Below are 26,980 nucleotides of genomic sequence, written 5' to 3'. Positions count from 1 at the left end.
CCTCTCCAATATATACCAACCTAAGGCAATGCAATCTAAACAAGCTAGAGACCTGCTACAACAAAATTGCCAAATTCGCCACAGGGGCATCCTACCGTAGTCACCACTGTCTCACACTTGGGCTGGCTTGAACTCCCTCACCTCCTTCAATGGTATCAACTCTCACTCTCCCACAAACTAGTAAACCATCAACTAAATGTCCCATCCCTCCAGAATCTACTCCAACCCTATCGCTCCACCAGACCACTAAGATCCAGCAACAAAAATCACTTGCAGATCACTAAAGCCAATAACTCTGCTGGTGAAGCACTATTCTCTTGCACCACAGCCAAATTATGGAACTCCCTCCCACCCACAATTACCTCCGTACCATCATGCACCCACTTCAAAACTTTACTAAAAGCGCACCTAAAAACATGCTGGCTATGCCCTTGCAACTCCCCCTCTAATATCACCCACCCCATCCAACCACTACCTTTCTTTCCACTCCACTAACTACCTTGATTATAGCAAGCTCAGATGCTCATAAGCCTAGTACTTATACAGCAGGAACTTCTTATTTTAACATTTGTTAATGTCCGTTATGTACTTCACAGATAAAGATTCTAGTTGTCTACTGATGTACTATGTTCTTCATCTGTAAATATGTTGTAAGTAATTGCTATGTAAATTGTTAATCGCTATGTAATCCAATGTAACTACTGTCTGTTTATTTTAACTGTGGAGTTTTTATCCCTGGGCCTCTGCTGAAAATGGACCTACGTCCAGTCAGACACTCCCGGTCAACAAATATAAATAAATAATAAATAAATAAATAAATGTTAGAAGACTTTTTACAAATGCCAGGTGTCGTAGAAGAGTGTCTTTGTTCTCTGCTTGAATGAGACAGTCATCCAAGTAAGGAAATATTTGAATACTTCTTTGTCTGCAAAATGCAATTACTGGTGCCAGGCAATTTGCAAAGACCCTGGACGCAGTAGATAAGCCAAAGGGCAGTGCAAAGAATTGGTAATGCATTAAGCCAGCCTTGAATCTGAGGCATCTTCTGCACGACTGTCTTATTGGGACATGCAGGTATGCCTCTTTTAGGTCTAAAGTCACCAGCCAAGCATTCTTGCCCAGCATGAGCAGAAGCTGTTGCAAAGTGAGCATTTTGAATTTTGGAATGTCCAGGTATGTGTTCAAAATTGATAAATCCAGTATTGGCCGCCAGGCCTTGTCCTTTCTGGGTACCAAGAACAGTCTTGAGTAAAAACCTTGTCCTTTTTCCTGTTCTGGTACTGTCTGAATGGCCCCCATATCCATGAGGGACGTAACCTGTTTCTGTGCCTCTGTCCATTGTTTTTTTGGCAGATCTGGCCAACCATTTGTCATTGGCAGAGGATACGATGTTTAGTACCCACTTGTCCTGGGTTATTAACTGCCAATATTGAGCAAAAAGTGCTAATTTTCCCCCTATGGGTGCTGCCAAAAGATAAGTGCTTGATGTAGGCAGAGGGAAGTCATTGGGATTGCTTTCTGTAGGTTTGCACTTTATCTCCTCCAGATTTGGAGGTGGATGCGCCCCATTGCTTTGACCTGTATGAGTCTTGAGCCTGGTACCTGGAACCCTTAGGCCAGTGTCTACTGAATCTAGGTAGATGCACTTGTAAGAAATCTTTAACAGTTTGCATAGACTTAGCTTTGTCTTCCATTTTCTTTAAAACCTCTTCTGCCTTATGAGAATCATGCTGTAAAGGTGCAACTAGCAATTTAGCTTTAACATGATCAGGCAAATGTTGCTCCTTTAACCAGGCATGCTTCCTAATCACAGATCTAGTAACTGCAGACCTGCAGGAGGCCTCTAAAGAATCAAAACCACATTGCAAAGTATGCTTTCCAACTTGTTCAGCTGCATGCAATAATTCCTGCAATTTCTTATTTTCTGCACATTCTGAAATCAACATCATTTTCTGTTTCAGCAATCCCATAACATGTTGTTGGTACTTAAGCATATGAAACTGACAGTTTAAGGCCCTGATTGCCAAGGTTGCAGATGTATAAACCTTTTTTCCCCATCTGTCCAGCACCCTTGAATCTCTGTCGGAGGGGGAAAGGTTTTTTTGCTGTTGAGGCCTTAACTCGCTTTGGACCCTGTGAAATAGTTTCAGGATCAGCAGCAGGGTTTCTAAATAAAAATTTATGAGTCAGGGACCCTGTAAATACCTGTCAGGCTTACTGGGAGCCGGAGGTAAGGAGTCAGGGGTCAGGCTTGACTCCGATAACACATCATCCACAATGTCTAAAACAAGAGGAATGGCTAAAGGCTTGTGCTGAGGGAGAAGAAGGAAATCCCTGAGCCTCTTTTTTGATTCTGAGAAGTCTTGACTCTCCCAGTGAAAATGCTCCCTCAAAGTATGCAAGGTTTCTCCAAATGAATAATCCTCAGGAGGAGATGCAGATGGAATAGACTCCTCAGCATCAGAATCCTCATAGGGAGGTAAAGATAATTCCTGATCAGAAGAGGAATCAGAAGAAATAGAAACCTGATCTGAAGATTCATAGTCAGTGTCTTACCTAGGCCTCTTATCTGGAGGGGAATGGGTACCCCTGATCAAGGTAATGAGGTCTTCAGCCATTTTGATCATCTGTTTTTTAGGCATCTGTTTTTTAGGCATAGAGGCCAGTGCATGTGGCTCAGGTGTCGTTTTTTTAGTTTTAGAAGATGTCTTTGCCTTTGGTTTTGCAGCTTTCGTCGGTTTGACATAAAAATGTTGAGGTCTGAATACACCCTCAGAAGCCGGTGCCTACTCAGCGGCTCTGGACCCATCCAAGGGAGATACATCCGTCGGTCCAATACCTTGAGTATCTTGCGGCATGGGTGTCGGTAGAGGCCTGCGACTCGATGGTAGCGGGTATCAGGGGCTGCAAAAGCACCTCACTGAGTACCGGCGAACCGGCGACTGGCTTAGGAGAAGCTTTGTCATCGGTTTTGGATCTCGACTGACTTTCTCTGTCCTTTTCTTTGCATTTTTTCTGTACTCCGGTAGTCTGATTGCTATCCGACGACATTTCTGGGTAGTTAAATCTGTTTCCAAAATACTTAGATGCAAAAATATACCGACGCTTAATAGTGCGTTGGTTAAAGCTAGAACAAAACCGACAGCCAGGCACGTTGTGATCAGGGCCTAGGCAAGAAATACAGTATAAATGGAAATCCTTATGAGGTATTTGCTTCCCACAAGTAATACAATTATTAACTTTTTCTGACATTGGTAAAAAACAAGAAAAAAGTTTCCCCAACGGGGTACTTAGCTTTAGTGAAGACTTCAATTCTGAAATGCAAACTCGAATATTTCGGTAGTCGGCTGACCGGCACTTGCAAAATGCTTTTGCTTCAGGCACCACGCGGCAAGAAAGACTAAAGAAAATGGCATTGGCTGCATGTTTTATACCCCTGACAACCTGACATCATGGAAGAGAAGACAGCAACCGATGCAGGACCCAAGACTTTCAGGCCGACTGAGGGCAACCTGCCAGCAGATTACCCAAATGTAATGACTGCAACAGTGAAACACGAAGAACATCTAGAGGTGAGTCTCAGACTGAAGTGCTTTCAAAACAAAATAACTGTCTCCTAGATAAAGTTGACAATTTAGAAAAAGATTGAGACAAAATAACGTCAAAATATATGGTACACCTGAAAAGTATGAGGGAGGCAATATAATAAACTTCGTAACAACCTGGTAACATAAAACATTACATCTACCTGAAACTTTATCTTTTCGAATTAAAAGGGCAGACAGATCTGCAAGAGTGCCTTCAAAGGAGACCATCTCACCACCATGTTTAATTACAGTTAAGTTTATGTCCAGCTTGGAAAAAAGATCAAATATTAAAAACAGGATGACCCAGTCCACTTACTAAAATAAGTGAACATGTAGTCAGATTTGACAATGATTATTCCAGTAAAGTAATGAATAAAAGAAAATCCTGCTTGCCACAGATTAAAACATTAAAATAAAAACAATATTAAACCCACTTTTGGTATTTCCTGCAAAGACCAAATTATTTATTTCTGAAGGAATGAAAATATTTGGCACACTGGATGAAGCATTTATTTAAAAAAAAATAAAATCCTTAATAACACTGAAGACATGGATTAGAACACTGTATCCCTCAAGAGACAGACTGAGCTGAATTCCTTGAAAACTGCTTCTAAAAAAAATAAAAACAAAAACAAATGACTTGTATTCTCTGATTTCAGGATTTTTATTTTCTGAAACAACAGATTTACCATTTGAGTAAAAGATATGTACAATACATTAAGCTTCAAAACATATCTGTAATCATATATTTATATTTTAAGCTAAAGCATTTTACATTACAAGGAATATAGTTAGTTTTACTATATTTGCAGTGAAATACTTAATATATTTTATTTAATCTAAACGTATAGATGTATTTTTAAATGTTAAATAACATTTCCTGTAACATAATGTAATTAAATTATAAGCAATAGAATTGGTAACTTTAAGACTATACAAGTTAAGACTTTTATTTTATCTGTTTTAACTTTGCTTAGTATGTGTGTTGCTAGGTTAACTGAATGTCACACTTAAGTAATATGCAAATTAGAAGTGTTAAAGTGCTGGTGATTTTATTTGTTCCTGTGAAACACGTACATTTCCCAAGTTGTTTATGAAGCTATGAACACTTAAAAAAGCTTGAGAACAAAATAATGTTTCAGTTGCATGAAAATGCTTGATTCTCGGTTGCTTTGCTTCACTTCCTGCCTACTCCTTGAGCTGTTTTGATGAAAGTATAGTCCTAGAAATGTTCAAAGTTCACCATTAATGTCTGGGCCTTAATCACAGCCTCAACGATTTGAACTTCTTTTCAAATAAATATATATATATATATATATATATATATATATACATATATGAGAGAAATCTCAAAATAATGTTTTTTTTAATATTTATTTAGAAGTGAAGAATTGGTAAAAGAAATGCTATAGTAATGTTTTATACTGAGCTACTGCTGACATTGCTGAATGTTAATCACTTATGATGTAGTGTTATTAACTCTAATTGTACATAGTAATGGGAAGGAGTAAAGTTAGATGTTTGTTACTAATTAGAACAGTTTAAAATAATTAAGAAGAATGAGAAATTTACAGAGGAAATTAGCAGCTGCTGTATGTTGTGAGTGGTCATTTTCATATGCTGTAATCAAATGCTAATGTTAGGATGTGAAGCTTAGATCAGAACAGCAGTTCGTAATGGCTAAAATACACATTCAATTAAACAAGCAAGAGTTATTTTATATATACAGTAGTCAAGATTGCTTATAATACTAGAATTAATAAAAAGTAAAAGCTTATGAATAATATGCAAATGCAAAAAGAATGAAACATCTACTATGTAACATTAATAAAAGAGCAGTATCAGTAAGTTAAGACATATATACACATACTAGAATCTCTGATAGAGACCTGATGATTAAATAGCTCTTTGATGGGAGATTTTAGAAATGCAGGTTTCATAAAATAAGGTAAAATATCAGTGGAGAAATAAAACAGGAAAATATATTGAAATAGCAAACTGCTTATAAAAAAGATATATATTAAATATACTGCATACAGCAGAAGTATGAACATACAAGACATCATAGAGTTTACAGAGAAAATCACATAAAAATATTTGAAACAATCTTAAAAGCCGAAATATGAAATTTGGCCATATGAACTTTTGAAGTTTTTTTGCATATGGTATGCTATTAAATTCACTAAGACTACCTGAAATAACTAATTTCATAAGTCAGAGCATTGCTTTGTTAATTACTTTGTACTGGTTATGAAATTATTGCTCTCAGTTATAATTTACCTGAGGGTGGGAAGCCCGCTATGCTCGGCTTTGTTTTGCTCCCCTACCTCCAATTCCCACTCACACCCTCTGACCCTAATATTATACTTCCTACATACACATTTCACTTGTGACTCTTATTACAAAACCTCCAAAAATGACCTTACTACTTCTGTTTCTGATTTCCTTCTTCCCTATCTCCATTTAATTTTTAGCCCCATTCCTATTTTCTCCCTCTCATACTGCTTTGCACTATATTCCTTCATAACCACTAACTTTCCTAATGGTACCTATCTATTCCACACTGTATGTTTTACTTACCCAAATAAACCCTCAATTCATCTTATTTTGACTACATCATTATACTCTAGACTTCCATACCCTTTATTGGTTGGATTCCAGAGAAGATACCAGGACAACCCAACTCTCTTCTTTTATAGAATATACTTACCTTCTTACCTATCCTCTACCAGATTCATAATCTATCACCAATGAATCTGCTACCACCCTGCAACTTCTTGTTTTCTTCTTCATTGTTACTTCCCCACTACCAGACATAGAGATTCCTGTACTCAATTATGCTACCCTTCAGCCTACCTTCTATTCTTCCCCTCCTACGGTGTCATTTTTTTATTCTACCATGACTAAATAATATCTCTCAACATCTACCCAACTCTGTCCCAACCACCTATCCATACGACTTCTTTACACATGCCACACATTGCATCAATCCTATTTAGTACTGCTCCTCATCTTTATTCCAAATAAAGACTGAGTAACTGCACTTTATCTCAAACTGAAACAAAATTAAGTACAAGAATCTTCTCCAAAAACAAGTATGTGTAATTCCCCACTATACTACAATCATTCTAGGAGGAGCTATACACCGTAATCCTGGCCCCACCTATCACAATGAACACAAAGATAATTCTCTCCAGCACACATCCGTAACCCAACAGCCGCTAATCCCCAAACCTGGAGATCTAATTTTTGCTGCAATAAATGTTAGAAGCATAAGAAATAAAACTGCTGACCTACATGCCTGGATTACCCAAAATAAGCCTGATGTTCTTGCTGTAACTGAAACTTGGCTTAAACCCAGCAAAAATTACTCCAAAGTTTTACCTCCTGGTTATATTATTCATAATGACTGTATATAGAGGAAAGGTGGTGATATTCCTTTAATATTTCCCTACCAATACCTACCATATTTCCCCTTACAGAACACCAATTCCAAAAGTCAGTTCAGCAGAGCTTCTTACTGCTTTCATCAAAATAAACAATTATAAACAAATATGTATTACAGTCCTTTATATCCCTCCTGGTGACAATATAGCTATAATGATAGATATCCTATAATGTGATATCTATAACCTTTCCACAAGAAAAAATATGACTAGGTGATGTGAATGCCAACTGGTTGGACATAAACTCTAAATCCCCTACATCTAGCATAAACGTATATGGTTTCACAGATTTAATAGCCCCACATGTTATAGCAAGACATCAAATTCCCTATTAAACTGGATCCTAGAATCAGAACCTAGCAAATACTCCACCACAGGTACAATGTCACACTCTCTCAGTGATCATTTCCCAGTCTATTTATTTATTTATTTATTTTATTTAACATTTGTTGACTGGGAATGTCCGACTAGGTTCCACAGAGACTGTTTTCAGCGGAGGCCTGGGGAGAAATGCTCCAGATGCATGTCTTTGGAATGTGGGAGGAAACCAGAGTACCCGGAGGAAACCCACGCGAACACAGGGAGAACATGCAAACTCCACACAGAAGGCACCCCAGCCGAGAATCGAACCGGAGAACCTCTTGCTGTGAGGCGACAACGTTAACCGCTGCACCACTGTGCCGCCCTAGAAGACCAGACATATCACACATCCAGTTAAACAGCATATTTATAAAATAACATACAAGCTTTCCAAGTTTAATCCAGAAATGTTCATTACTGTGCTATCATCTATTAACTGTAACTTCATAAAAATCCTACCCTTCGATGACGCTGTAAATGAATTCAATACAACTTTTCTAAATATCCTAAATAGCCTTGGACCTCCTAGAAGGAACAAACTAAACAAATAACACATTTAGCTCTCCAAAAAAGTGTAGAGTGCTAATGCAGGATAGAAAAAAAGTGTGGAAAGAATGGAAAAATATAAAACACCTCAATATTTTGTAAACTGTAGAATGTTTCACAAACATACCAAAAAGCAAACAAAAGAAGACTAAAAACAATACTATAAAAATTTCAGAATATGACTAAACACAACCATAAAAATTTTTGGACATCCATTAAATAAATCTTGCATTCTGGGCAAATGTTCAACCCAAACCTCTTTCACAATAACTCGGCACTCAAAACCACAATATACTTCAACTCTTATTTTATAGATAGTACAGAATCTCTTACCAAAGGTTCCTCAACATCTAGTCCCAACCCTGCCCAACAGCCAGTATCACCACATCTATTTTAACCTTCAAACCTGTGCCTACATCCTATATAAAACTATTCTTAAACAAACCTAAACCGTGCTCTTCTTCAGCTGATGATATCCAAGTGAGTACCTAAAAACAGCAGCCAATAGCACTGCCTATTCTATATCAATCCTTATAAATAGGTTAGTCCAGGAATTTCCACACTCCCTCTCTCTGGAAAAGTCTTACATTATCCCTCTGCACAAAGCAGGAAATTCAACAGACACTATAACTTTAGACTTATAGCAATCTTATCTCCCCTCCCCCAAATACTTGAAAAATGTATTCAAAAACAATTGCTAGACTATTTCCTGCAGGAAAAACTCCTATCCCCTACACAACATGGCTTCCATCCTTGCCATAGTGCTAGCACTGCCCTTCTAACTTATATAGATACTGTCAGTAAAGCTAGAGATAACAGCAAATTAGTGTCTTCCTTATTTCTATACTTGTCTAAAGCCTTCGACACATTTTGTCACAGCAAACTTCTATTTGAAATGTCCTCACTAGGTATCTCTCAGCCCACCCTTCTGTGGTTCAAAGGCTACCTGCCCAATAAGTTTCAGTCAGTAAAATGGCACATCACACTCTCTCCTTACCTCCCAGTCACCACCGGTGTATTACAAGGGTCTATCCTTAGTCCACTCCTCTTTAACATTTTCACCAACACCCTCTAAGTCCACACAACAGGCCACCCTAATACAATATGCAGATGATTCCATTCTCATTTGCACATCTGACAGCATGGTACACCTCCAAAAAATTAATCAGACAGCTTTAACAGCCACTAAAATATGGCTACATAACTCACAACTCATGCTCAACCCAAAAAAAGACCAAATTACTAATTTTTCCCCAAATCCCTCTTTCATATAAAAGAAAAAAAATTAAAGTCCTCTCTCTTGATAATACAACCACTGAAGTCATTTCTCATAGCAAATTATTAAGGGTGATACTGGATGACATCTTACATTCAGCCTGCATACACAAAATTGCATAAGAAAAACTCATCAAAAACTAGGGTTGTTTTACAGAGCCCAAAACTGTCTCACCAGCGCAACTAAGGCTACATTTGCCACTACTTATCTCCTTGCCCCAGATGTCAGGTGCCCCCAAAAAGGTGATCCAAATTACTACCAAAAGGTGAGAACACTGTACAAACACAAAAACCCCTTATCCACACTTCTTTATGATCCTCCCATCCTCACAAACCTCCAGGCTTCATAAAAATTAAAACTTGAACAATGCTATAACAACATTGCTAAATTTGCATCAAATACTCCTTTCAGATCCTACCAATGTATAGCACTAAAAAGCCTAAATTGTTTAGAACAGCCTCATCAATTAATATATATACAGCTTTTTATCACTTATAAAATTATCAAGCATCCACCTATCTGTCCAACACTAAAAACATTCTACACAACTATGTTCCCAGTCAGCCACTGTGATACAGTTACTAAAACCTCCTGTCTACAAAACAATCAAATCTGCTGAGCATTGTCTGTACTCATACAAGGTTGCTAAGGCCTGGAACTCCTTACCTGTAGCCATCAGGTCAATATCCTTCCTCCCATCATTCAAAACCAATCTGAAATACTTCCTAGCTAAACTCTGGCTCTGTTCTTGCTCAAAGCCAGGATGAACTATATCCCTAAACGTGCACAAGTACCTTTTCATTCCTTATACCTCCTTACTCTCCCTTCTTCACTTACTTCCTTACATCTGTCAAATTCTTCTCCCTAACTTTCTCTCTAAATATACCATAAGCTTGTTTTCCCCCCAATTCCTGTTTGCATTGGTCTAATTTACCTTTAATTTCTCTACAAACTGTCTAAAGTTTCTCTACATATTAAAAGACTGTCATATAACTGGTATCAATTCTAAATCAATGTTTTTATATAACACCTGATTTGTTCCAATTATTTAAACTGCACGTTTTTTTTTTTTTTTTTTTTTTTTTTTGAAGATTGTACAATTATTGTTCTTAAAATGTTTTGTAATAATTTGGAGCTTTTCTTAACAGACCTCAGCTGAAAAAAAATTTGAGTGTTATATTGCTGAATTGGTAGTGGTAGGAAGTAAAGTAGATTTTTTTTCAAGATGTTTGAACCCAGAAAGAATGACAATGGTTTAAATTAAGCACGCTATAACTTGTGAATACAGAACAAGCTGCAATTTTTTTTTAATCCGTAAAAATAACAAGACATTTTCTTTTACCTTAGTAATACATCTGTTTTTACATGTGCTTTTTATGAATTAATTTAATAAACTTAAGGATTTTTAAATATTTTGATATTTAGCACATTAACAGTTACACAACTTTGAGATTATAGATACATGTACTTTTAAACTTAATTCAGAACTTTGGTTAGAGCTACAAAATATGTATAAATCTTTTACCATGGTAAACGTATATATGCATTGATTTTCCTATTGCAAATAGTTTAGTACAATAAGATTAGCTGCCAACTGTAATTTTACAGGTATATTTATCTCTTCATGTTCTACTCTGTTCTATTTATAAGAGATTTAGTTTTAATAATACTGAATGAGTGAATACATTTAGGAATATTTAATACATAATTATATTACTATTACATAAGTATGTATATAGTACACTATTTGTCAGATTACTTAGCATTTGCAATTAATAGAAGTGAATTATTAAACTTTTTTGTGGCAGTGGGGAAATAGTTTTAAATTACAACATATATATAACTAAATTAGTATAATTTTAGCTTATACATAAAGTACAGTTTTGTACCTACCATAAATGTAGATGTTTGAGTGTTCACCCTGCTGCAGCCATCACACTTGGGTTATCCTGTCGTCAGGTGGTCCCGCAGTCGGCCAGATTTCCAAAGTCTTGGTCTGACGTCAGTTGCTGTCGCCTCATCCCTGACGTCAGAGCGCCAGGGGTACATACACTGCAACCAACGCCATTTTCTTCGGTTTTTCTTGCCCCAGATGTCAGGTGCCCCCAAAAAGGTGATCCAAATTAGTACCAAAAGGTGAGAACACTGTACAAATACAAAAACCCTTCAGCTATAAGCAAATACATCAGTAAGGTATAGCAAAGATGTTGCCAGTGGATCAGAGGGGTTGGAGGGAGGGTAACCTGGACTGCAGCAGGGTGAACACTCGAACATCTACATTTATGGTAGGTACAAAACTATGTTCATCGTGTTACCCTGCTGCAGTCATCACACTTGGGTAGACTCCCAAAGCTAAGGTAGGGTGGAGGCATCATAGAGGGTTAGTGGAGGCAATGAGGCCCTGCAGAACTGCAGTGGCGAAGCCTGCCCTGGACTTAGAATAAAGAGGTAAGTGATAGTGTTTGGTGAAGGTGTGTAGAGAACTCCAAGTTGCAGCTTCTAAAATTTCCTTGGTAAGAACCCCCCTGAGAAAGGCTGTAGAGGTAACTGTTGCCCTGGTAGAGTGGGATCTAATGGTAGGAGGAACTGGTTTCCCATGATGGGTATAGCAGAATCGTATGCAATGGCCTATCCATTTAGAAATGGTTTGTTTGGATATGGCCCTTCCTTGAGAAGCTGTAGCATAGGAAATGAAAAGCTGGTCAGTTTTTCTGAAAGCCTTACTTTTATCCAAGTAGTAACGAAGCTGCCTGCGAATGTCCAAGGAATGCAGGAGTCTCTCATCTTTGTTCTGTGGATTGGGGAAGAAAGTGGGTAGGTGGATGGTTTGATTTAAAGCTACACTGGAAACCACCTTAGGCATGAAGGAAGGATTAGTTCGTAGAGAAACTCTGTCTTGATGAAAAATGAGGAAAGGTTCCACTGCCATGAGTGCCTGTAATTCTGAAACTCTCCTAGCAGAAGTTATTGCCAGGAGCAGGGCAGTCCTCCAAGATAGGAACTGAAGGTCTGCAGAAAAAGCTGGTTCAAAGGGAGGTAGCGTTAGTTTTTCCAGAACAAAGTTGAGGTCCCATGTAGGTGTAGGAGCTCTTCTAGGTGGTCTAATGTTTTTTGCCCCTCTGAGGAACTGCCTTAGGAGAGGATTTGAAAATAAAGGTGGATTCGTGTCGTAGTGAGCTGAAATAGCGGAAGCATGGATTTTAATTGAGGAGAAGGAAAGTCCTTTATGCAACATCTCAGCTAAATACTGCAGAATGTGAGGCATATGAGGCTGAGTTGTGTCTTGGCCTTTAGCTTGGTTCCAAGCAGAAAACCTTTTCCATTTGTCTGAGTAAGCCTTCCTGGTGCTTGGCCTCCTGGCTTCTAGAATAACATCCAGTACTGCTTGTGAAAGAGGGGCTGGTTGGATGCTTAATTGATATGCCATGCAGCCAGATTTAAGGTTTTGATCTGGCTGTGTAGAATCTGCTTGTCTTGCTGCGTGAGCAAATGAGGAATTTGAGGCAATATCCATGGTGGGCTGTGAGCCATATTCTTCAATAGCGGGTACCAGTGCTGGCGTGGCCAGTCTGGGGCTATGAGAATCATTCAAGGTTTCTCCTTTTTGACCTTCAAAAGAACCTTTGTGAGAAGAGGTAATGGAGGAAAGGCATATGCTGTCAAGTTTTTCCAACTGAAGGAGAGAGCGTCCACTTTCCAAGCTTGATGGTGGAATGTCCTTGTACAAAATTTTGTCAGCTGGTAGTTTTGAGGACTGGCAAACAGGTCTATATTTGGTAGGCCCCATCTTTGAGTTATCATTGTAAATATTTGTGGGTCTAGCTTCCACTCGTGGGGATCTTTGATATTTCTGCTTAGGTCGTCTGCCAATGTGTTTTTCTGTCCTGGCAGGAATTGTGCTTGTAACTGGACTTGGTAGGCCAGTGCTGTGTTCCATAAGATTATTGCTTGTCTGCAAAGAGGGTAGGAGTGTGTGCTCCCTTGTTTGTTTATGTACCACATTACTGTGGTGTTGTCCGTCTTTATTGCAAGTTGTCCAGGCTGTAGTAGATCCTTGAAGGCTGTCAGAGCTTTCTGTACAGCTAGCATCTCTTTTTGGTTTATATGCAGTTTTCTTTGTTCTGCAGTCCATAGGCCTTGAATGCATTGCCCTGCCATGTGTGCCCCCAGGCATAGTCTGAAGCATCTGTTGTGATAGTTTGCCTGGGTGGGGGCAAGGTGAAAGGCTGACCCTTGTTGAGGTGACATGCCTGTGCCCACCATAGAAATTCCTGTTGAAGGCAGGGAATGAGAGATATTACTGTGTCCAAGCTGTGGCTGTGTTGAGACCATACGCTTTTTAGGTACCACTGTAATTTCCTCATATGCATTTTTGCAAATGGTATTATCAGAATGCAAGATGCCATGAAGCCCAAAGCCTGCAGAATTTTTCTTGCAGTTAATTGGGTCTTTGTTGCCATTGTCTTGAAATATTGAGTCAGTTGTAATTGCTTGTCTGGTGTAAGATAAGCCTTCTGGGCCGCTGTGTCCAAGCTGGCACCCAGGAATGTCATTTTTTGTGAGGGTACTAGTTTTGACTTCTTTTCGTTTACTGTGTACCCCAGACAATTTAGTAGATGCTTCACAAAAGCCAGATGTTTTAAGAGAATGTCTCTTCTTTCTGCTTGGATGAGGCAATCATCCAGGTATGGATATATTTGAATTCCTCTTTATCTGCAGTATGCAATTACTGGAGCCAGTCATTTTGTGAATACTCTGGGCGCAGTAGATAAGCCAAAGGGCAGTGCAGAGAATTGATAATGGGTTGAACCTGCAATGAAACGGAGGTATCTTCTGCAACTTTGTCTGATAGGGACATGCAGGTATGCCTCCTTGTGGTCCAACGTTACCAGCCATGCTTCCTTGCCCAACATGGGAAGTAGCTGCTGTAGTGTTAGCATCTTGAATTTGGGAACTTGTAAGTAAGTGTTTAGAATTGAAAGGTCCAGAATTGGTCTCCAAGCATTTTATTTTCTGGGTACTAGGAAGAGTCTTGAGTAAAATCCTTGGCCTTGCTCTTGAGTTGGTACCCTTTGAATGGCTCTCATGGCCATGAGAGCTGTAATTTGTTTTTGAGCCTCTGCCCTTTGATTTTAAGGCAGGTTTGGCATTCCTCTTTTTATTGGCAAGGTGTGAAAGTGGAATCTGTATCCTCGTAAAATTATGTCTAGGACCCATTTGTCCTTTGTGACCATGTGCCAGTTGTCTGCAAAAAGTGCTAATTTTCCCCCCAGGGGGGCTGACAAAAGAGCTTTGTTTGGCCAGCTGAGGTGCAAGTCATTGAGTTTGCCTTCTGGAGGGTTGAGACCTGTCTTCTCCTCCCTTCTGGGTTGGAGTGCCCCATTGGCGAGATTTATACTGAGCTTGTGGTTGTCCTCTGCCCCTTGGGCGCCTGTATTTACCCCTCTGACGCCTGTCAGTGGCTGGAAAGGACCAATTTTTTTGTTGGCCAGTTTCTACTGAAGCGAGGGGGTTGTACTTGTAGGAAATCTTTGACTGTCTGCATTGATTTTTCCTTATCTTCCATTTTCTTTAAAACTTCTTCTGCTTTAACACCAAAAAGAACATCCTGCTGTAAGGGAGCATCTAGTAGTTTTGCTTTAACATGATCAGGCAGACTTTTTTCCTTTAACCAGGCATGCCTACGTATAACTGATCCAGTGACAGCAGCTCTGCAGGAGGCCTCTAAAGAATCAAACCCACATTGTAAGGTATGTTTGCCCACCTGTTCGGTGGCGTGCAACAAATCCTGCACTTCTTTCAATTCAGATTGTTGAGGGAGGGTGATTATCTTTTGTTTTAACTGAGAGATCAGAAATTGCTGATACTTAAGCATATGAAATTGACAGTTTAGAGCTCTCATAGCTAAAGTGGCTGAGGTGTAAACCTTTTTCCCCCATCTGTCTAGTGCTCTTGAATCCCTTTCAGAAGGAACTGGATTTTTAGCCATGGAAGCCTTAGCCCCCTTGGGACCCTGGGAGATAGTCTCTGGGTCAGCTACTCGGTTTTTGTAAAGAAATTTGTGGGAAACAGGTACTTTGTAGTATCTGTCAGGCTTGGCTGGAGGCAGAGAGTCAGGGTTGAAACTGGCTTCTAAATAGACATCATCCACAATGTCCAAAACAGGAGGGATGGCTAGAGATCTGTGCTGGGGGAGTAAAAGAAACTCTCTGAGCCTTTTCTTGGAATCAGAGTAATCCTGACCTTCCCAGTAAAAATGTTCCCTCATAGTGTGTAAAGTTTCCCCAAAAGAGTAATCTTCTGGAGGGGAAGCTGAGGGAATAGAGTCCTCAGCATCAGAATCTTCATAAGGAGAGAAGGAATAGTCTTGGTCCTCAGAGGAATCCGAAGAAATAGACAGTTGTTCAGAGGAAGCAGATTCTTTCTCTTGTCTAGGCCTTTTGTCAGGAGGAAGCTGAGAACCCCTGATAAGAGAAATCAAATCTTCAGCCATCTTGAGCATCTATTTCTTAGGCATAGGGCCTTGAACAGGAGAATGAAGTGAAGTCTTTTTCGATTTGGAAGGAGTCTTCGACTTGGAAAACGTTTCGACTGTAAGAGTCGTCGGTCTGAAAACGACTTCAGAAACTGATGGCGTTTCAGAAGCATCGATGTCCTTGGAAGGTAAATTGTCGGTAGGGCCTGAAGTAAAAGGCTGCGTCGGCCTAGTACATTCCGTCAAAATATCTGTAGCGGTCTCGGGTTCCTGGACTGCGGTAGTCAAAGGCTGCGTCAGAGCCTCACTGATAACCGGAGAACCGGAGACCGGATCAACCGAGGCCTCGGAATCGAGCTTAGGCCTGGGCCGTCGATCCTTATCCCTGTGCTTTTTGTGGGTCTATATGACTTGGTCGACAGTTCATATGATCGACTGTTTATTTGGTTGACAGTTAATTTGATCGACAAGCATTTGCCCCCTTCCCCAATGTTGTGTGACCCTGGAGATGTTATATATAGTTAGGGGGGGTGTGGGGGGCGAAGCCCCCCACCTAAAATGCTTGTCGATCAAATGAACTGTCGATCAAATAAACAGTCGATCATATGAACTGTCGACCAAGTCATACAGACCCCTTTTTGTGCACGCCGGTAGTCGGTAGCTCCGACGGCATGTTATAATTAAATTTTCTGCCAAAAAAGTGTCGTGCAAAATCAAATTGTCTTTTAATAGTACATTTATTAAATCTAGCACAAAAACGACAAGAAGTGATGTCATGATCAGGGCCTAGGCAAGGTATGCAATAAGAATGAAAATCCTTATGAGGTATTTGCTTCCCACAAGAAATACAATTATTAACTTTTTCTAACATCGGTCTGAGGCAAGAAAAGTTTCCCCAACGGGGTACTTAGCTTTATAGAAGACTTCGGTCTGAAATTCGAATTCGAAAATCTCAGGAGTCGGCCGACCGGCACTTGCGAACTGCTTCTGCTTCAGGCACCGCGCGGCAAGAAAGACTGGAGAAAATGGCGTTGGTTGCAATATATGTACCCCAGGCGCTCTGACGTCAGGGATGAGGCGACAGCAACCGACGTCGGACCAAGACTTTGGAAATCCGGCCGACTGCGGGACCACCTGATGACAGGATAACCCAAGTGTGATGACTGCAGCAGGGTAACACGATGAACATCACATTATTTTTAAGTCACGGTAGCTTTTGTCTAGTTTTTGATGAGATTTTAGGTATTGGTAGGTATAAAGATAGTATAGTAGTTTGTCTATTTGATAAACTAGGAGTTTCGGTATACATGATAGGTTCCGTTTTATTAGTAATGTATATAGTTAAAGTTGAAGACTTGTTTGTGTCATTTATGAATTTTGCTAATTCAGTTTGTAGAACAGAATTTAAAAATGTGGAATGTCAAGATAGCGTTAGAAGACTGCATTACAATCTTCTATACAACTGCATCAATATGGTGGATAAATGTGTCATTATCTCTTGATAAAAGAAATCTTTGCAAATATGCACTATGGACATTTTTAAATTATTCATTGTTACCAACAAGGGGAAATCATTAATGACATATCTAAAATTAAATACAGGAGACATTCTTGCAAGAGACTTGCCTCATAAATAAAGATATACAATATTTAACTAACTTGGGTTATGAAATGTTATCTGCTTTTTTTAACAAAATGACTAGAAGTCACAAAATGCTATGATCTGCTTCTTTTCCAAATGTGATGACTGCAACAGTGAAACACAAAGAACATCTGATATACTTTGGAGAAAATCTACTGTAATATCTAGGATCTTGGAATCAATTAATGATCCCAAAGGAATGTATACATTTGTAATAATTAAATATAATGGCAAATTATATACTAGCTAATGTTTACTTTTCATCTTTGAATGATGATGGTCAGGTTAGTAAAGTCCAATTACTGAATTCCTTAAAAATGCATATTAAAGACAGAATGGGAATATGGGAAAATAAAATGAAAGAGTGGGATAAAGAGCTGTTAGAAATAAGATAAAATACATAAAGCGAGATCTGAACAAAGAAATTAGATAATACAGACATCATTAAAAAATAATGACAAAATATCAAACAGGTTTAACACAGTGGAGATAACTTTAGAAAAAATAAAATTGCACAATTATGTGATGACTCCAAAAACTCTTCATAGGTTAGCAACAGAAGTCAGATGTTATGTAAAAAGGCACAAATCAATAATATCTGAAATCCTCACACTAATAAGCTTACTTTAGACATAGAGGAACTGCTTAATATTTACAAAACACAAGGATCTTAATAAAGACAAAAATAATAATCCTGATGATTACAACATTGATAAGCATTTAAAGAAAAATATTACTAATAAACTTAATGACCAACAAATATCTCTGCTGAATGAGACTATTACCCTAACAGAAGTTAAAGAAGCTTTAAAAAAGGGAAAATGGTAAAGCTCCAGGGTTAGATGGTTTAAGTATGGAATTATACAGTCTGCTTCCATTAAATATTTTAGAATTGTTGAGTGATGTTTTCAGGATAATTGAAAGTGACAAAATAAATCCTCACTTGTGAAAATATTCTGTAATCTCACCTATATTTAAGCAAGAAAGGATAATACATTAGTTTTCTCATACAGAACAATTTCATTATTAAATGTAGACTATAGAATATCTACTTCATCTTTGCTACAACATTAAGAGATATAACAGATTAAATTAAGATCAAACAGGATTTACAGTCAACAGATTAATGTACTTTTACTAAAAAGGAATGGATTAGTATTATGGTCTGATTGCTTTGAAAAATGAAAGCTAAGTTGCTAGAATATTTAATGAAAGATTGTAAGTTGCATGAATCTGTTAATCAGTTAATACTATGCATCAGTATGAAATTAAATGACTCTATAGGTAATACGAACAGGAACAGAGCACTTTCCCCCATTATATGAGTATATGAACATTATCATTGAAGGTAAATTGATCTACAAAGGAAGCCTGTCCAAGTTACATAAATTATAAATAATAATTTTGATGCAAAATTCTGGAACTTTTTAGATAGTAGTGGAATGAGAGACTCAATTGATGGTAAAAATAAAACTTTGTTACTTAAGTCAATTAGTCAAACTTCAAGTTTATACTGGAAAGTTTTTATGTAGAAATATATACATAGAATGTAACTCTGTATAAAATCTCTAAATTTAGTAAAATGACTTCTTCAGTTTGTTGGAGGTACAGTAAAAATGTACAAGCTGATTGGGTATATATGTTTTTGGATTGTGAAAAATTAAATGTATATTGAGAAGAGATAAAATTTTTACGGGGTTGTGGTCTGAACATTGTTCTTTAACTAGATCAAAAATACTAATGAATGTCCCACTCTCCTTATTTGTAAAAGTCAAACAAAAAAATGTTTTGGAGTCTTCTGGCTGTTGCTAGAAAAGTTATTACAAAAAACTGGTAATCAAACTCAGTTCTACTTTCAAAGAATTTTTAAAATGAACAACAATGCTATGTAACACTGAAAAAGATGTGATTAGATTAAGAACTGTAAATCATACTAGGACTGTTGATTGTTAGGGCAGCACTGAAATGTTGCTACTGAAGTACTACATATATATATATATATATATATATATATATATATATATATATATATATATATATATATATATATATATATATATACACACACACACACACACACAGTATATATATATATATATATATATATATATATATATATATACACACACACACACATACTCACACACACACACACACACATACATATATATATATATATATATATATATATATATATATTATAAATAAAAAAATTCTTTAATAAAAAGAAAGACAACACTACCTGTTACAATAGTACGGACTGATATGCAAAACTGCTATACATAAGTATGTACATATACATTATCCAAATGTGACAACATGCAATATCACAAGTTCATAACTGAAAATTGAGAAACATATTCCATGTGACAACCTTAGTACTATACAGAACTGTACAGTTATTACTAGCTGCATTTTCAGCATTGGTTACTTTGGATGGGTATAACTCTTTTGCTACGATCTTTTTCAGAATGCAAGAATGAGTTGTACCAACCTGGTAAATATGAGTATCACCGTAAAGCTGGTAACAAACAATGCAACATATAAACTTCAAAAAACATAACATAAACCACATGAAGCAACAAAAGAGGATTTAGAGAATTAAAGCCATCCTCATGTAGCCAATAAGAATGACAAAAAAAAGGAACAGAACAAGGAGTTAATGCATGGCTAACTTTAATAATAGGAAAATTCTTGCAATAATGAGCGTTATACAGGCTAGGCTTAAAATAGCTTGCAAGGGCAACCCAGCCCAGTACTTACTTATGAACCTGAACTGGATAAATTCCATACAATGTTGAGTCAGACTCACACAGAAGAAGGCACAAATGTAGAGCTAGAGACAACAACTGATGCATTTTGCTATATACACGTAAAATGGGCAAAAAAAAATGCCAAGAAACCATGAAAAAAGCTGACAAAAACATGATTAATACAAAAAATTTAACTATGCCACCCCACTGCTTGAACTAGATATATCTGGATAAATGATATATGCAATGAGTAAAGTCTAAAACAGAATAAAGAAAAAACTGTGAGGAGTTTTGATACTGTCATGGCCCTATAATTATGTAATAATGGTATTGGAGACCAGGATAATGCATTTGTGCTATAAAGTGATAAAATGAAAGCAAAGAAATAGAAGGAAGCCATAAAATTTTAAAGAAGGCATCAGTAATAAAAAACAAATCTCTTTTAACATACCAAATGAAATGTCTATACCTTTTGCTGTGTACACAACAAAAAGGTATTTTATCCCGAGCAACTGTAATGATTTTAAATAGGCTGAGCATAAACCATTCACATAATATTAAAAGCTTCAGAAACCAGAGTAGCACAAACACAGAAAAACTCAGAACCGTTCTCACAGCCCACAACTGCAACCATGTACTCTGCTTACATGACCCTAATACAGCAGCTGTAAGCCTAACCAACTTTCTACACCACTTGCAAGACAAATTCATCCCCTTATCCACAGCTTTATACACCCAACAAAATTTGAATGGCATTACACTCAACTTGGATCACTTGTCTGTGTGTTTTAATAAAGGATATTCCACTTTTAACTCGACTGTGGACTGCCTACTATTTTCTATTTGATTATTTTTGTAGCGTGTATATTAGTTATATTTTACAGTTCAAATTTTATTAAGTGAACTAAGTGCTTAACATAATTTAGGAAGTGAACATCACACCCTCCACACTGCAAAGTTTCTTCTTTGTTTGTTTTGGACCCAATATAGGTTGCACACTGGGTTTTTAGGTTGCACACTGGGTTTTTCTGAGACTTTGAGGGATACCACGGATTTCTCTTTTTTTGCTATCCACTGAACTCAAACATCTTTTAACTCTAAGGGATGAAGGTTGGGAAAAATGGAAACAGACCTCCACAACTGACAACTGCACCTCCTTTTATAGTCTTGCATAACCTAGCTAAGATGTCCATCAAGATGTCCATCAGAAGGCACAAAACAAATCTCCAAACAAAGAAACAAATTACCCTCTCAGATTACCCCAAACACTTCTGGAAAGAGGTTAATCTACTTACAGGAAGAAAATCTCTTCATGATACCCTGTCATTCAATGTGGTACAGCAAAACTTTTTCCAGAAGATTTCCTTAAAGAATTTAGCAAAAGAATTTAGCAATCTCCCATAAACTCCACACCTCCCACAGATCATGCATTGCCCACCTCGCAATCATTCATCCCCCTCTTCCACTTCACATACATCCCAAAGAATTCTCTATTCTACTTTTATATTTTTCTACTGATACCCTCCTGGATCTGACAACAAAACCCCCTGGTTCATATATCACTGCAGAGAGAATCTGTGCTTTCCTCTCTCCCACATATATAATCTATGTCTGACACAAAACAACTTGCCACAGATTCAGAAAACTGCCCTAAGTAAACCCCTCCCAAAGCATACCAACTCAAAAGATACCTCTCACTTATGTCTAATATCCATCTACCCAATTCTGGGCAAACTTTGTGAAAAGATAAGTCTATACCCAACTCTCCCGCTATATTCAGCAGTACCACCTACTCTTCTCCAAATATGGATTCTGGTCTGGGCAAAGTACTATGACAGCACTTTGGTCCCTAACTGATGACATCCAGCTAAACTCAGATAGTGGCCTCCTTACAGGTGCCTTTTTATAGACTTGACAAAAGCATTTGACCTCATTGATCACTATCTTCTTCAAAATAAAATAAATTAAATTGGTATCAGTCCAGATGCTGCTTCCTGGTTTAAAAACTTCCTGCCTCCTCTTCTCCATATTCATTAACAAACTTCCTTATGACCTCCCCCATCTCCCACTTATCCCCTATGCTGATGACAGGGTCATTTACCGATCAGGTCACTTTCACACCAACATTCAATGCCAGCTCCAGCAAGACTTAACATGAGCTCCACCAATGGCTCAGAAACCATAAACTACCTCTCAACCCCACCAAGACAAAAACTATGCTTTTTGTAACTGCACAGAAAATTCAGCAACCACCTGACTCTTTAATTATATCTGACCTACACAACCATGACTGGATGCAGTATGAAACAAACCAAGCAGCGCTGATACTGAACAAGTGTTTAATAAAACAGTATCAGTATCAGCGTTGCTTGGTTTGTTTCATACTGCATCTTGGTTTTATGAACTAAGTTTTGTTCTGCAACTGTTTGGCTTTTTGAGAATTGTGTTAATGCCTACACAACCATGCCATAGAGACAGTCCCCACCTTCAAATACCTAGGACTATAGCCTGATCAAGCCCCTACAACCCCACAGCACTGCACATGCTTTCTCCTATCAGATACCTACTCTTTGGCAAACTCTCTCAATCCACATTAAGGAAATGAACACTTACTCCACCCTTCAGAATGCAACTCAAAAAGCACTTCTTCATCCAAGCCAAATGCTCCTACTTCAATACAGGACATATCACCTAACCAATATCCTTTCCGGGTCTATTCTCCTCTTTCAAGATTCAATGAAGATTGACCTACTTTAGAAACTAATGTATATATTTTACATTATACTTTGCTTGACTGAACATTACACTGTGCTTGCTCACTGGAATGTATACAGATATATTAGTCTGAAATATTCTGTTACTGCTTACATTTCTGTATTTTTGTATTTCTCCCAGGCTGAACCTGAAAATGGTCATATCGATCAGTGCACTTCCTCAGTAAACAAATATAAATAAACACATTCAATCTTGGTTGCTGAATTCTCTGTATCATACTTACCCCATGCTCTTCAAAGAACTGAGAAGAATGTGAAGATTCCAGATCAGTCCCTTCACTGGGATCCTGTAAACAAATAAATAAATAAATAAATAAATTGAGCAATTGTATTGCAAAAAACATCGCCTTTGATAATGTGTTTTGCAGCAACGGAACATGCACAGACACAAAATAAAATAAGGCCCAATTCCAAAAGATTTGTTCAAAATGTAAGTAAGTAAACTGCCAGCAGGCAGACAGCAGATCTTTTGAAATCTGGTCCCCAGTGTAAACCTGTTTACAGACAGGCCTTATACTGAAGTAGGTCACTTACACCGACAGCAAGTCTTTCAGAATCAGGACAGACTTACACTGAGACCAACTGTTTTGAAATCAGGCCCATGTTCTCATTTACTTCATAATGTTCATACTAGTTAACAGCTTAACTAGAAAGAACAGAATGTAAGAAATGCGCATATTTTTTATTTAGCAAAAGTATTTCTTTGAGGCACATAAGGAGCAATAAGTTTTAAAACAGAGATCCTTTTTGGGGTACTGGTTCTGAAATACTGTGAACTACTTAATACATGCATATTATTGACCTTCATATTTGAATCTGCCTGAATGTTCTAAATGTTTTGAAGTCTGTTTTAAACTAAACAAGTATAACATCTTTTGGATCAACAGGCTACAAATCAAATGGTTGAAGTTCTGATCTTTAGAAATTTTTCCACCTCATGTCCACTTTTCCATGTCTTATGAAGGCTATCCCCCAAAAAAGGTAAAGTAGTTGCCAATTGCCACATGCTCAGCCCTACTACTAGCATACCTTACCTTCAAATTTACAAATCCGGATTAATGCCTACCTCAATCCAGACATCAATTAACATTCCACTCAGCTTACAAAACCAGGAAGACCTGGTCCTTAAACCTGTGTTTTAGTTATTCCTGGCAAAAAAATACTTTAGACTGTGCTAACAGTGTGGTACCACATACCAAGCTGATATTAGAACCCATAACTATGGGAAATTTTAAATGTAAACTAGTCAACCACCCAAATGCTGTTTAAAGTTGCATCTCCTATAGGGACAAAGGGTAGTTGTGCAGTTAATCAGTCAGAACAATGGAGTATCTAATCATCCAGTTATATCTCTTCCCAAGATTCTGCAGTACACTTATCATAATTTCCCTTGATGAGCCAGGACCCATTTCAATGACTGTAATGCATTGCTATCAATCATATGGTAGCATCCAGTGGGCCAGTCATGCTGCACTGCTCTTGACTTCATTAGACAATGCATAATGCATTACTTAACCATCACACTTAGGTTAATTTCCCTTATAATAATTTTTTTTCTCGTAAGCACTATTATCCATTAAGTCATCCTACCAGCATTTCATCTATAAAAGTATCTTTTCTGTTTTTGCTTTTTTTTTCCCTACGCTTTTCCTCAAAATCTGCTGCTATATTTCAGTGTGAGTTATTTTGTGTTCACTCTCTCTCTCTCTCTCTTGTTTGTTTACATTCTGTTTGCATGGGCTACTCTATAATCTTTCACACTATTACTTTCACCACATAGTCTCAATGTTACTTTTTGGTAATGTGTCATTTTACCAATCTGAACTTTTCCTAATGTATCAGCTTGCTCATACATCAACCTTAACAGTGAGTCTTCCTGCCAATATCATTTTTTTTTTAATTTTGCCAATGTGCTAATTATCTCAAAAGTTTAATATGTTATTAAATTACTGTAATGCACTGTGTGTGTCTCTTGGATATGGGGCTGTAACTGAAAAAGTACCATCGACCAGCCCATGGAAGAGATTAGCAAATATATCAAATTAAGGAGCACATCCACTGGTCAACATTTAAACAGACACTACTTTCTTCCACTTATCAACGGTAAGGAAAAAAAGTCAAGGGGATAAAGATTACATACTTATTCTGTTATGAATGAACAAAAACAACAGTTAGCACTGCTGCTGCTACACATAATTCTCCAGTTTAGTTCTCAGGTCATATGTTTTATGTGTAAACTTTGCATGCCCTCCATGTGTCCCATGAGGACTTCTACCAGAAGCTTTGCTTTTTTTATCTATCTTCCAAAGATGTGTTGTAGGCAAAATCCACACCAAGCGTGAGTGAGTGAGTGAGTGAGTGAGTGAGTGAGTGAGTGAGTGAGTGAGTGAGTGAGTTTCATTCGGATAGACTGGTACTCAAATCAAGATGAGTTGATATGCCTCACAGCCAATGACTGCCTGCATAAACTCTTCTTATAACCCTGAAACGGATTGGACAGCAACTGGAGATTAAATTAATAATAAAAAATGGAATTTATTCTAGCAGCTGTATAGTATAATGACATGCTCTGAAAGCATTTATAAAAGGAAATAAGCAATGCAAAGTCTGCATGCTGTTCTGAAATCTTAGTACTATTTAAACTAACAGCTCCATGAGCAACTATCATTAAGTCTATGACATACAAGTTTTCATAAGAAGAATTAGTACATTTATTTGAATCAAGGCTGGTAAGAAATTATTGCATGTGATCTGGAAGGTGATAAAAAATTAATTTATAATGTAGCAGAAAATGTGATTTTAAGGATGCAGAAAAGTTCATTGACAGTGTTACTTAACAAGGCATTTTACATAACATTCAAGTTTGAAAGAAAATTACCTAGAGACAAACCTAACATATCACTCAGACATTACACCACAGAGATGCGAGGTGAATTAAAGCAAAAATTAAAATTTCACAAATTAGTTACCTCAGTCAAATCGCATACCATGTCTTCAACTGTACTTGTCCCCTGATGCGGTTCTGTAATGGTCTCTTCATTTGACTCTTTCTGGACTTCTGAAGTGAAAATATACATTTCTTTTTCCGTTACACAGATCTGAGACCTAAACCTCTCCTCCTCAAGATGCACTCTTTTTTCCTTTTCTATGGCCACAGATGGGCAGTCATCACAATGATGGGATTGATTTGCCAGTGTTAATGGACTGCTTGAAAGTGATAAAACAGATGAATGATCAGTTGTTTGAAGGGAGTTGTCCAATGAGTCAAGATCATCTTGCAACATGTCTGGTACTGATGAGCTCAATCGGCGGTCCAAAGTAAGATGTTTTCTTACAACATGTTTACTTATTGTCTTTTTTGACATTTTTGTGCTAATATTTTGAAATAAAGGCTTTGCCTTCAACTTAAAGGAGTCCCATGTAGAATTTTTTTCAGGCTCCATTTTCAGTCTACAATCGCATTTGGTTTCCTTAGCAGACAATGGATGATCTATTGTATTTCAAGCCACTTCTCAAGCCTACAGATAAAACAAAAAAATAATTTGATTCTTTAATTCTCTATTGTTAAGTGGACATTCCAAAGTGTAATCTGGAAAGACAAATATATGCAAATATCACCTCATGATCCAGTATGGGAAATGGTAAAGGGAAATTAGTTTCCAATTACAAATAAATACTCCAAATAATGTAATAAATGTGTACATGAAATCTGAACTATTGAGAAATGGGAGCTACTAGTCAAACTTCTTAAGTGAAGTAAAAAGGCAAGCACAATGCAGGAGTGTAAAGCCTTACCCATAATGAAATTCAGGATAACAGTTACTCATAGCATTAATCCTGCATGCGTTTTACATAATGGTTGCATACTAAAGAGAAGTGCTTGGAACTGGATAAAATAGTCTGCTGAAACAACAATAAGGTCAAACTACAGGATAACCAGCAGGTACATAAAGCATCCCCCATGTATCTGCACAGACAGTGTAAGGAATGTGACTGTCAAGCAGCATGATTCAAAACTACAATCTCAGTACTAGCCACAGAATGGCATACAATGCACCAGTTCTGGCCACCTTTAGTTGCTGTAAGGAGTGGAGCTTGTCTATATTTCCTTCTGCCTAACA

The 26,980-nt window shown here is 37.6% G+C and overlaps 1 protein-coding gene across 1 annotated transcript in view; it reads right to left on the bottom strand.

Annotated features, from left to right (window-relative positions):
- MCTP2 (multiple C2 and transmembrane domain containing 2) overlaps positions 1-26,372 on the bottom strand; it is a 2,216,888-nt gene extending 2,190,516 nt beyond the window's left edge. The window contains exons 1-2 of the mRNA XM_044081878.1: positions 25,829-26,372; positions 23,084-23,146 (exon numbers count right to left, since the gene is read on the bottom strand). Coding sequence (XP_043937813.1) covers positions 23,084-23,146; positions 25,829-26,302 — 537 coding nt within the window. The 5' untranslated portion in view covers positions 26,303-26,372. The remainder of the gene's footprint in view (positions 1-23,083; positions 23,147-25,828) is intronic.
- Between the last annotated feature and the right edge of the window lie 608 nt (positions 26,373-26,980).

Source organism: Protopterus annectens, chromosome 8.part1 (assembly GCF_019279795.1).
Source record: "Protopterus annectens isolate FY-2018-M chromosome 8.part1, PAN1.0, whole genome shotgun sequence".
In the NCBI taxonomy this organism is placed as follows: domain Eukaryota; kingdom Metazoa; phylum Chordata; order Ceratodontiformes; family Protopteridae; genus Protopterus; species Protopterus annectens.
The sequence above is the reverse complement of the archived record's forward strand: the minus strand, read 5'-3'. Positions and strand labels throughout refer to the sequence as shown.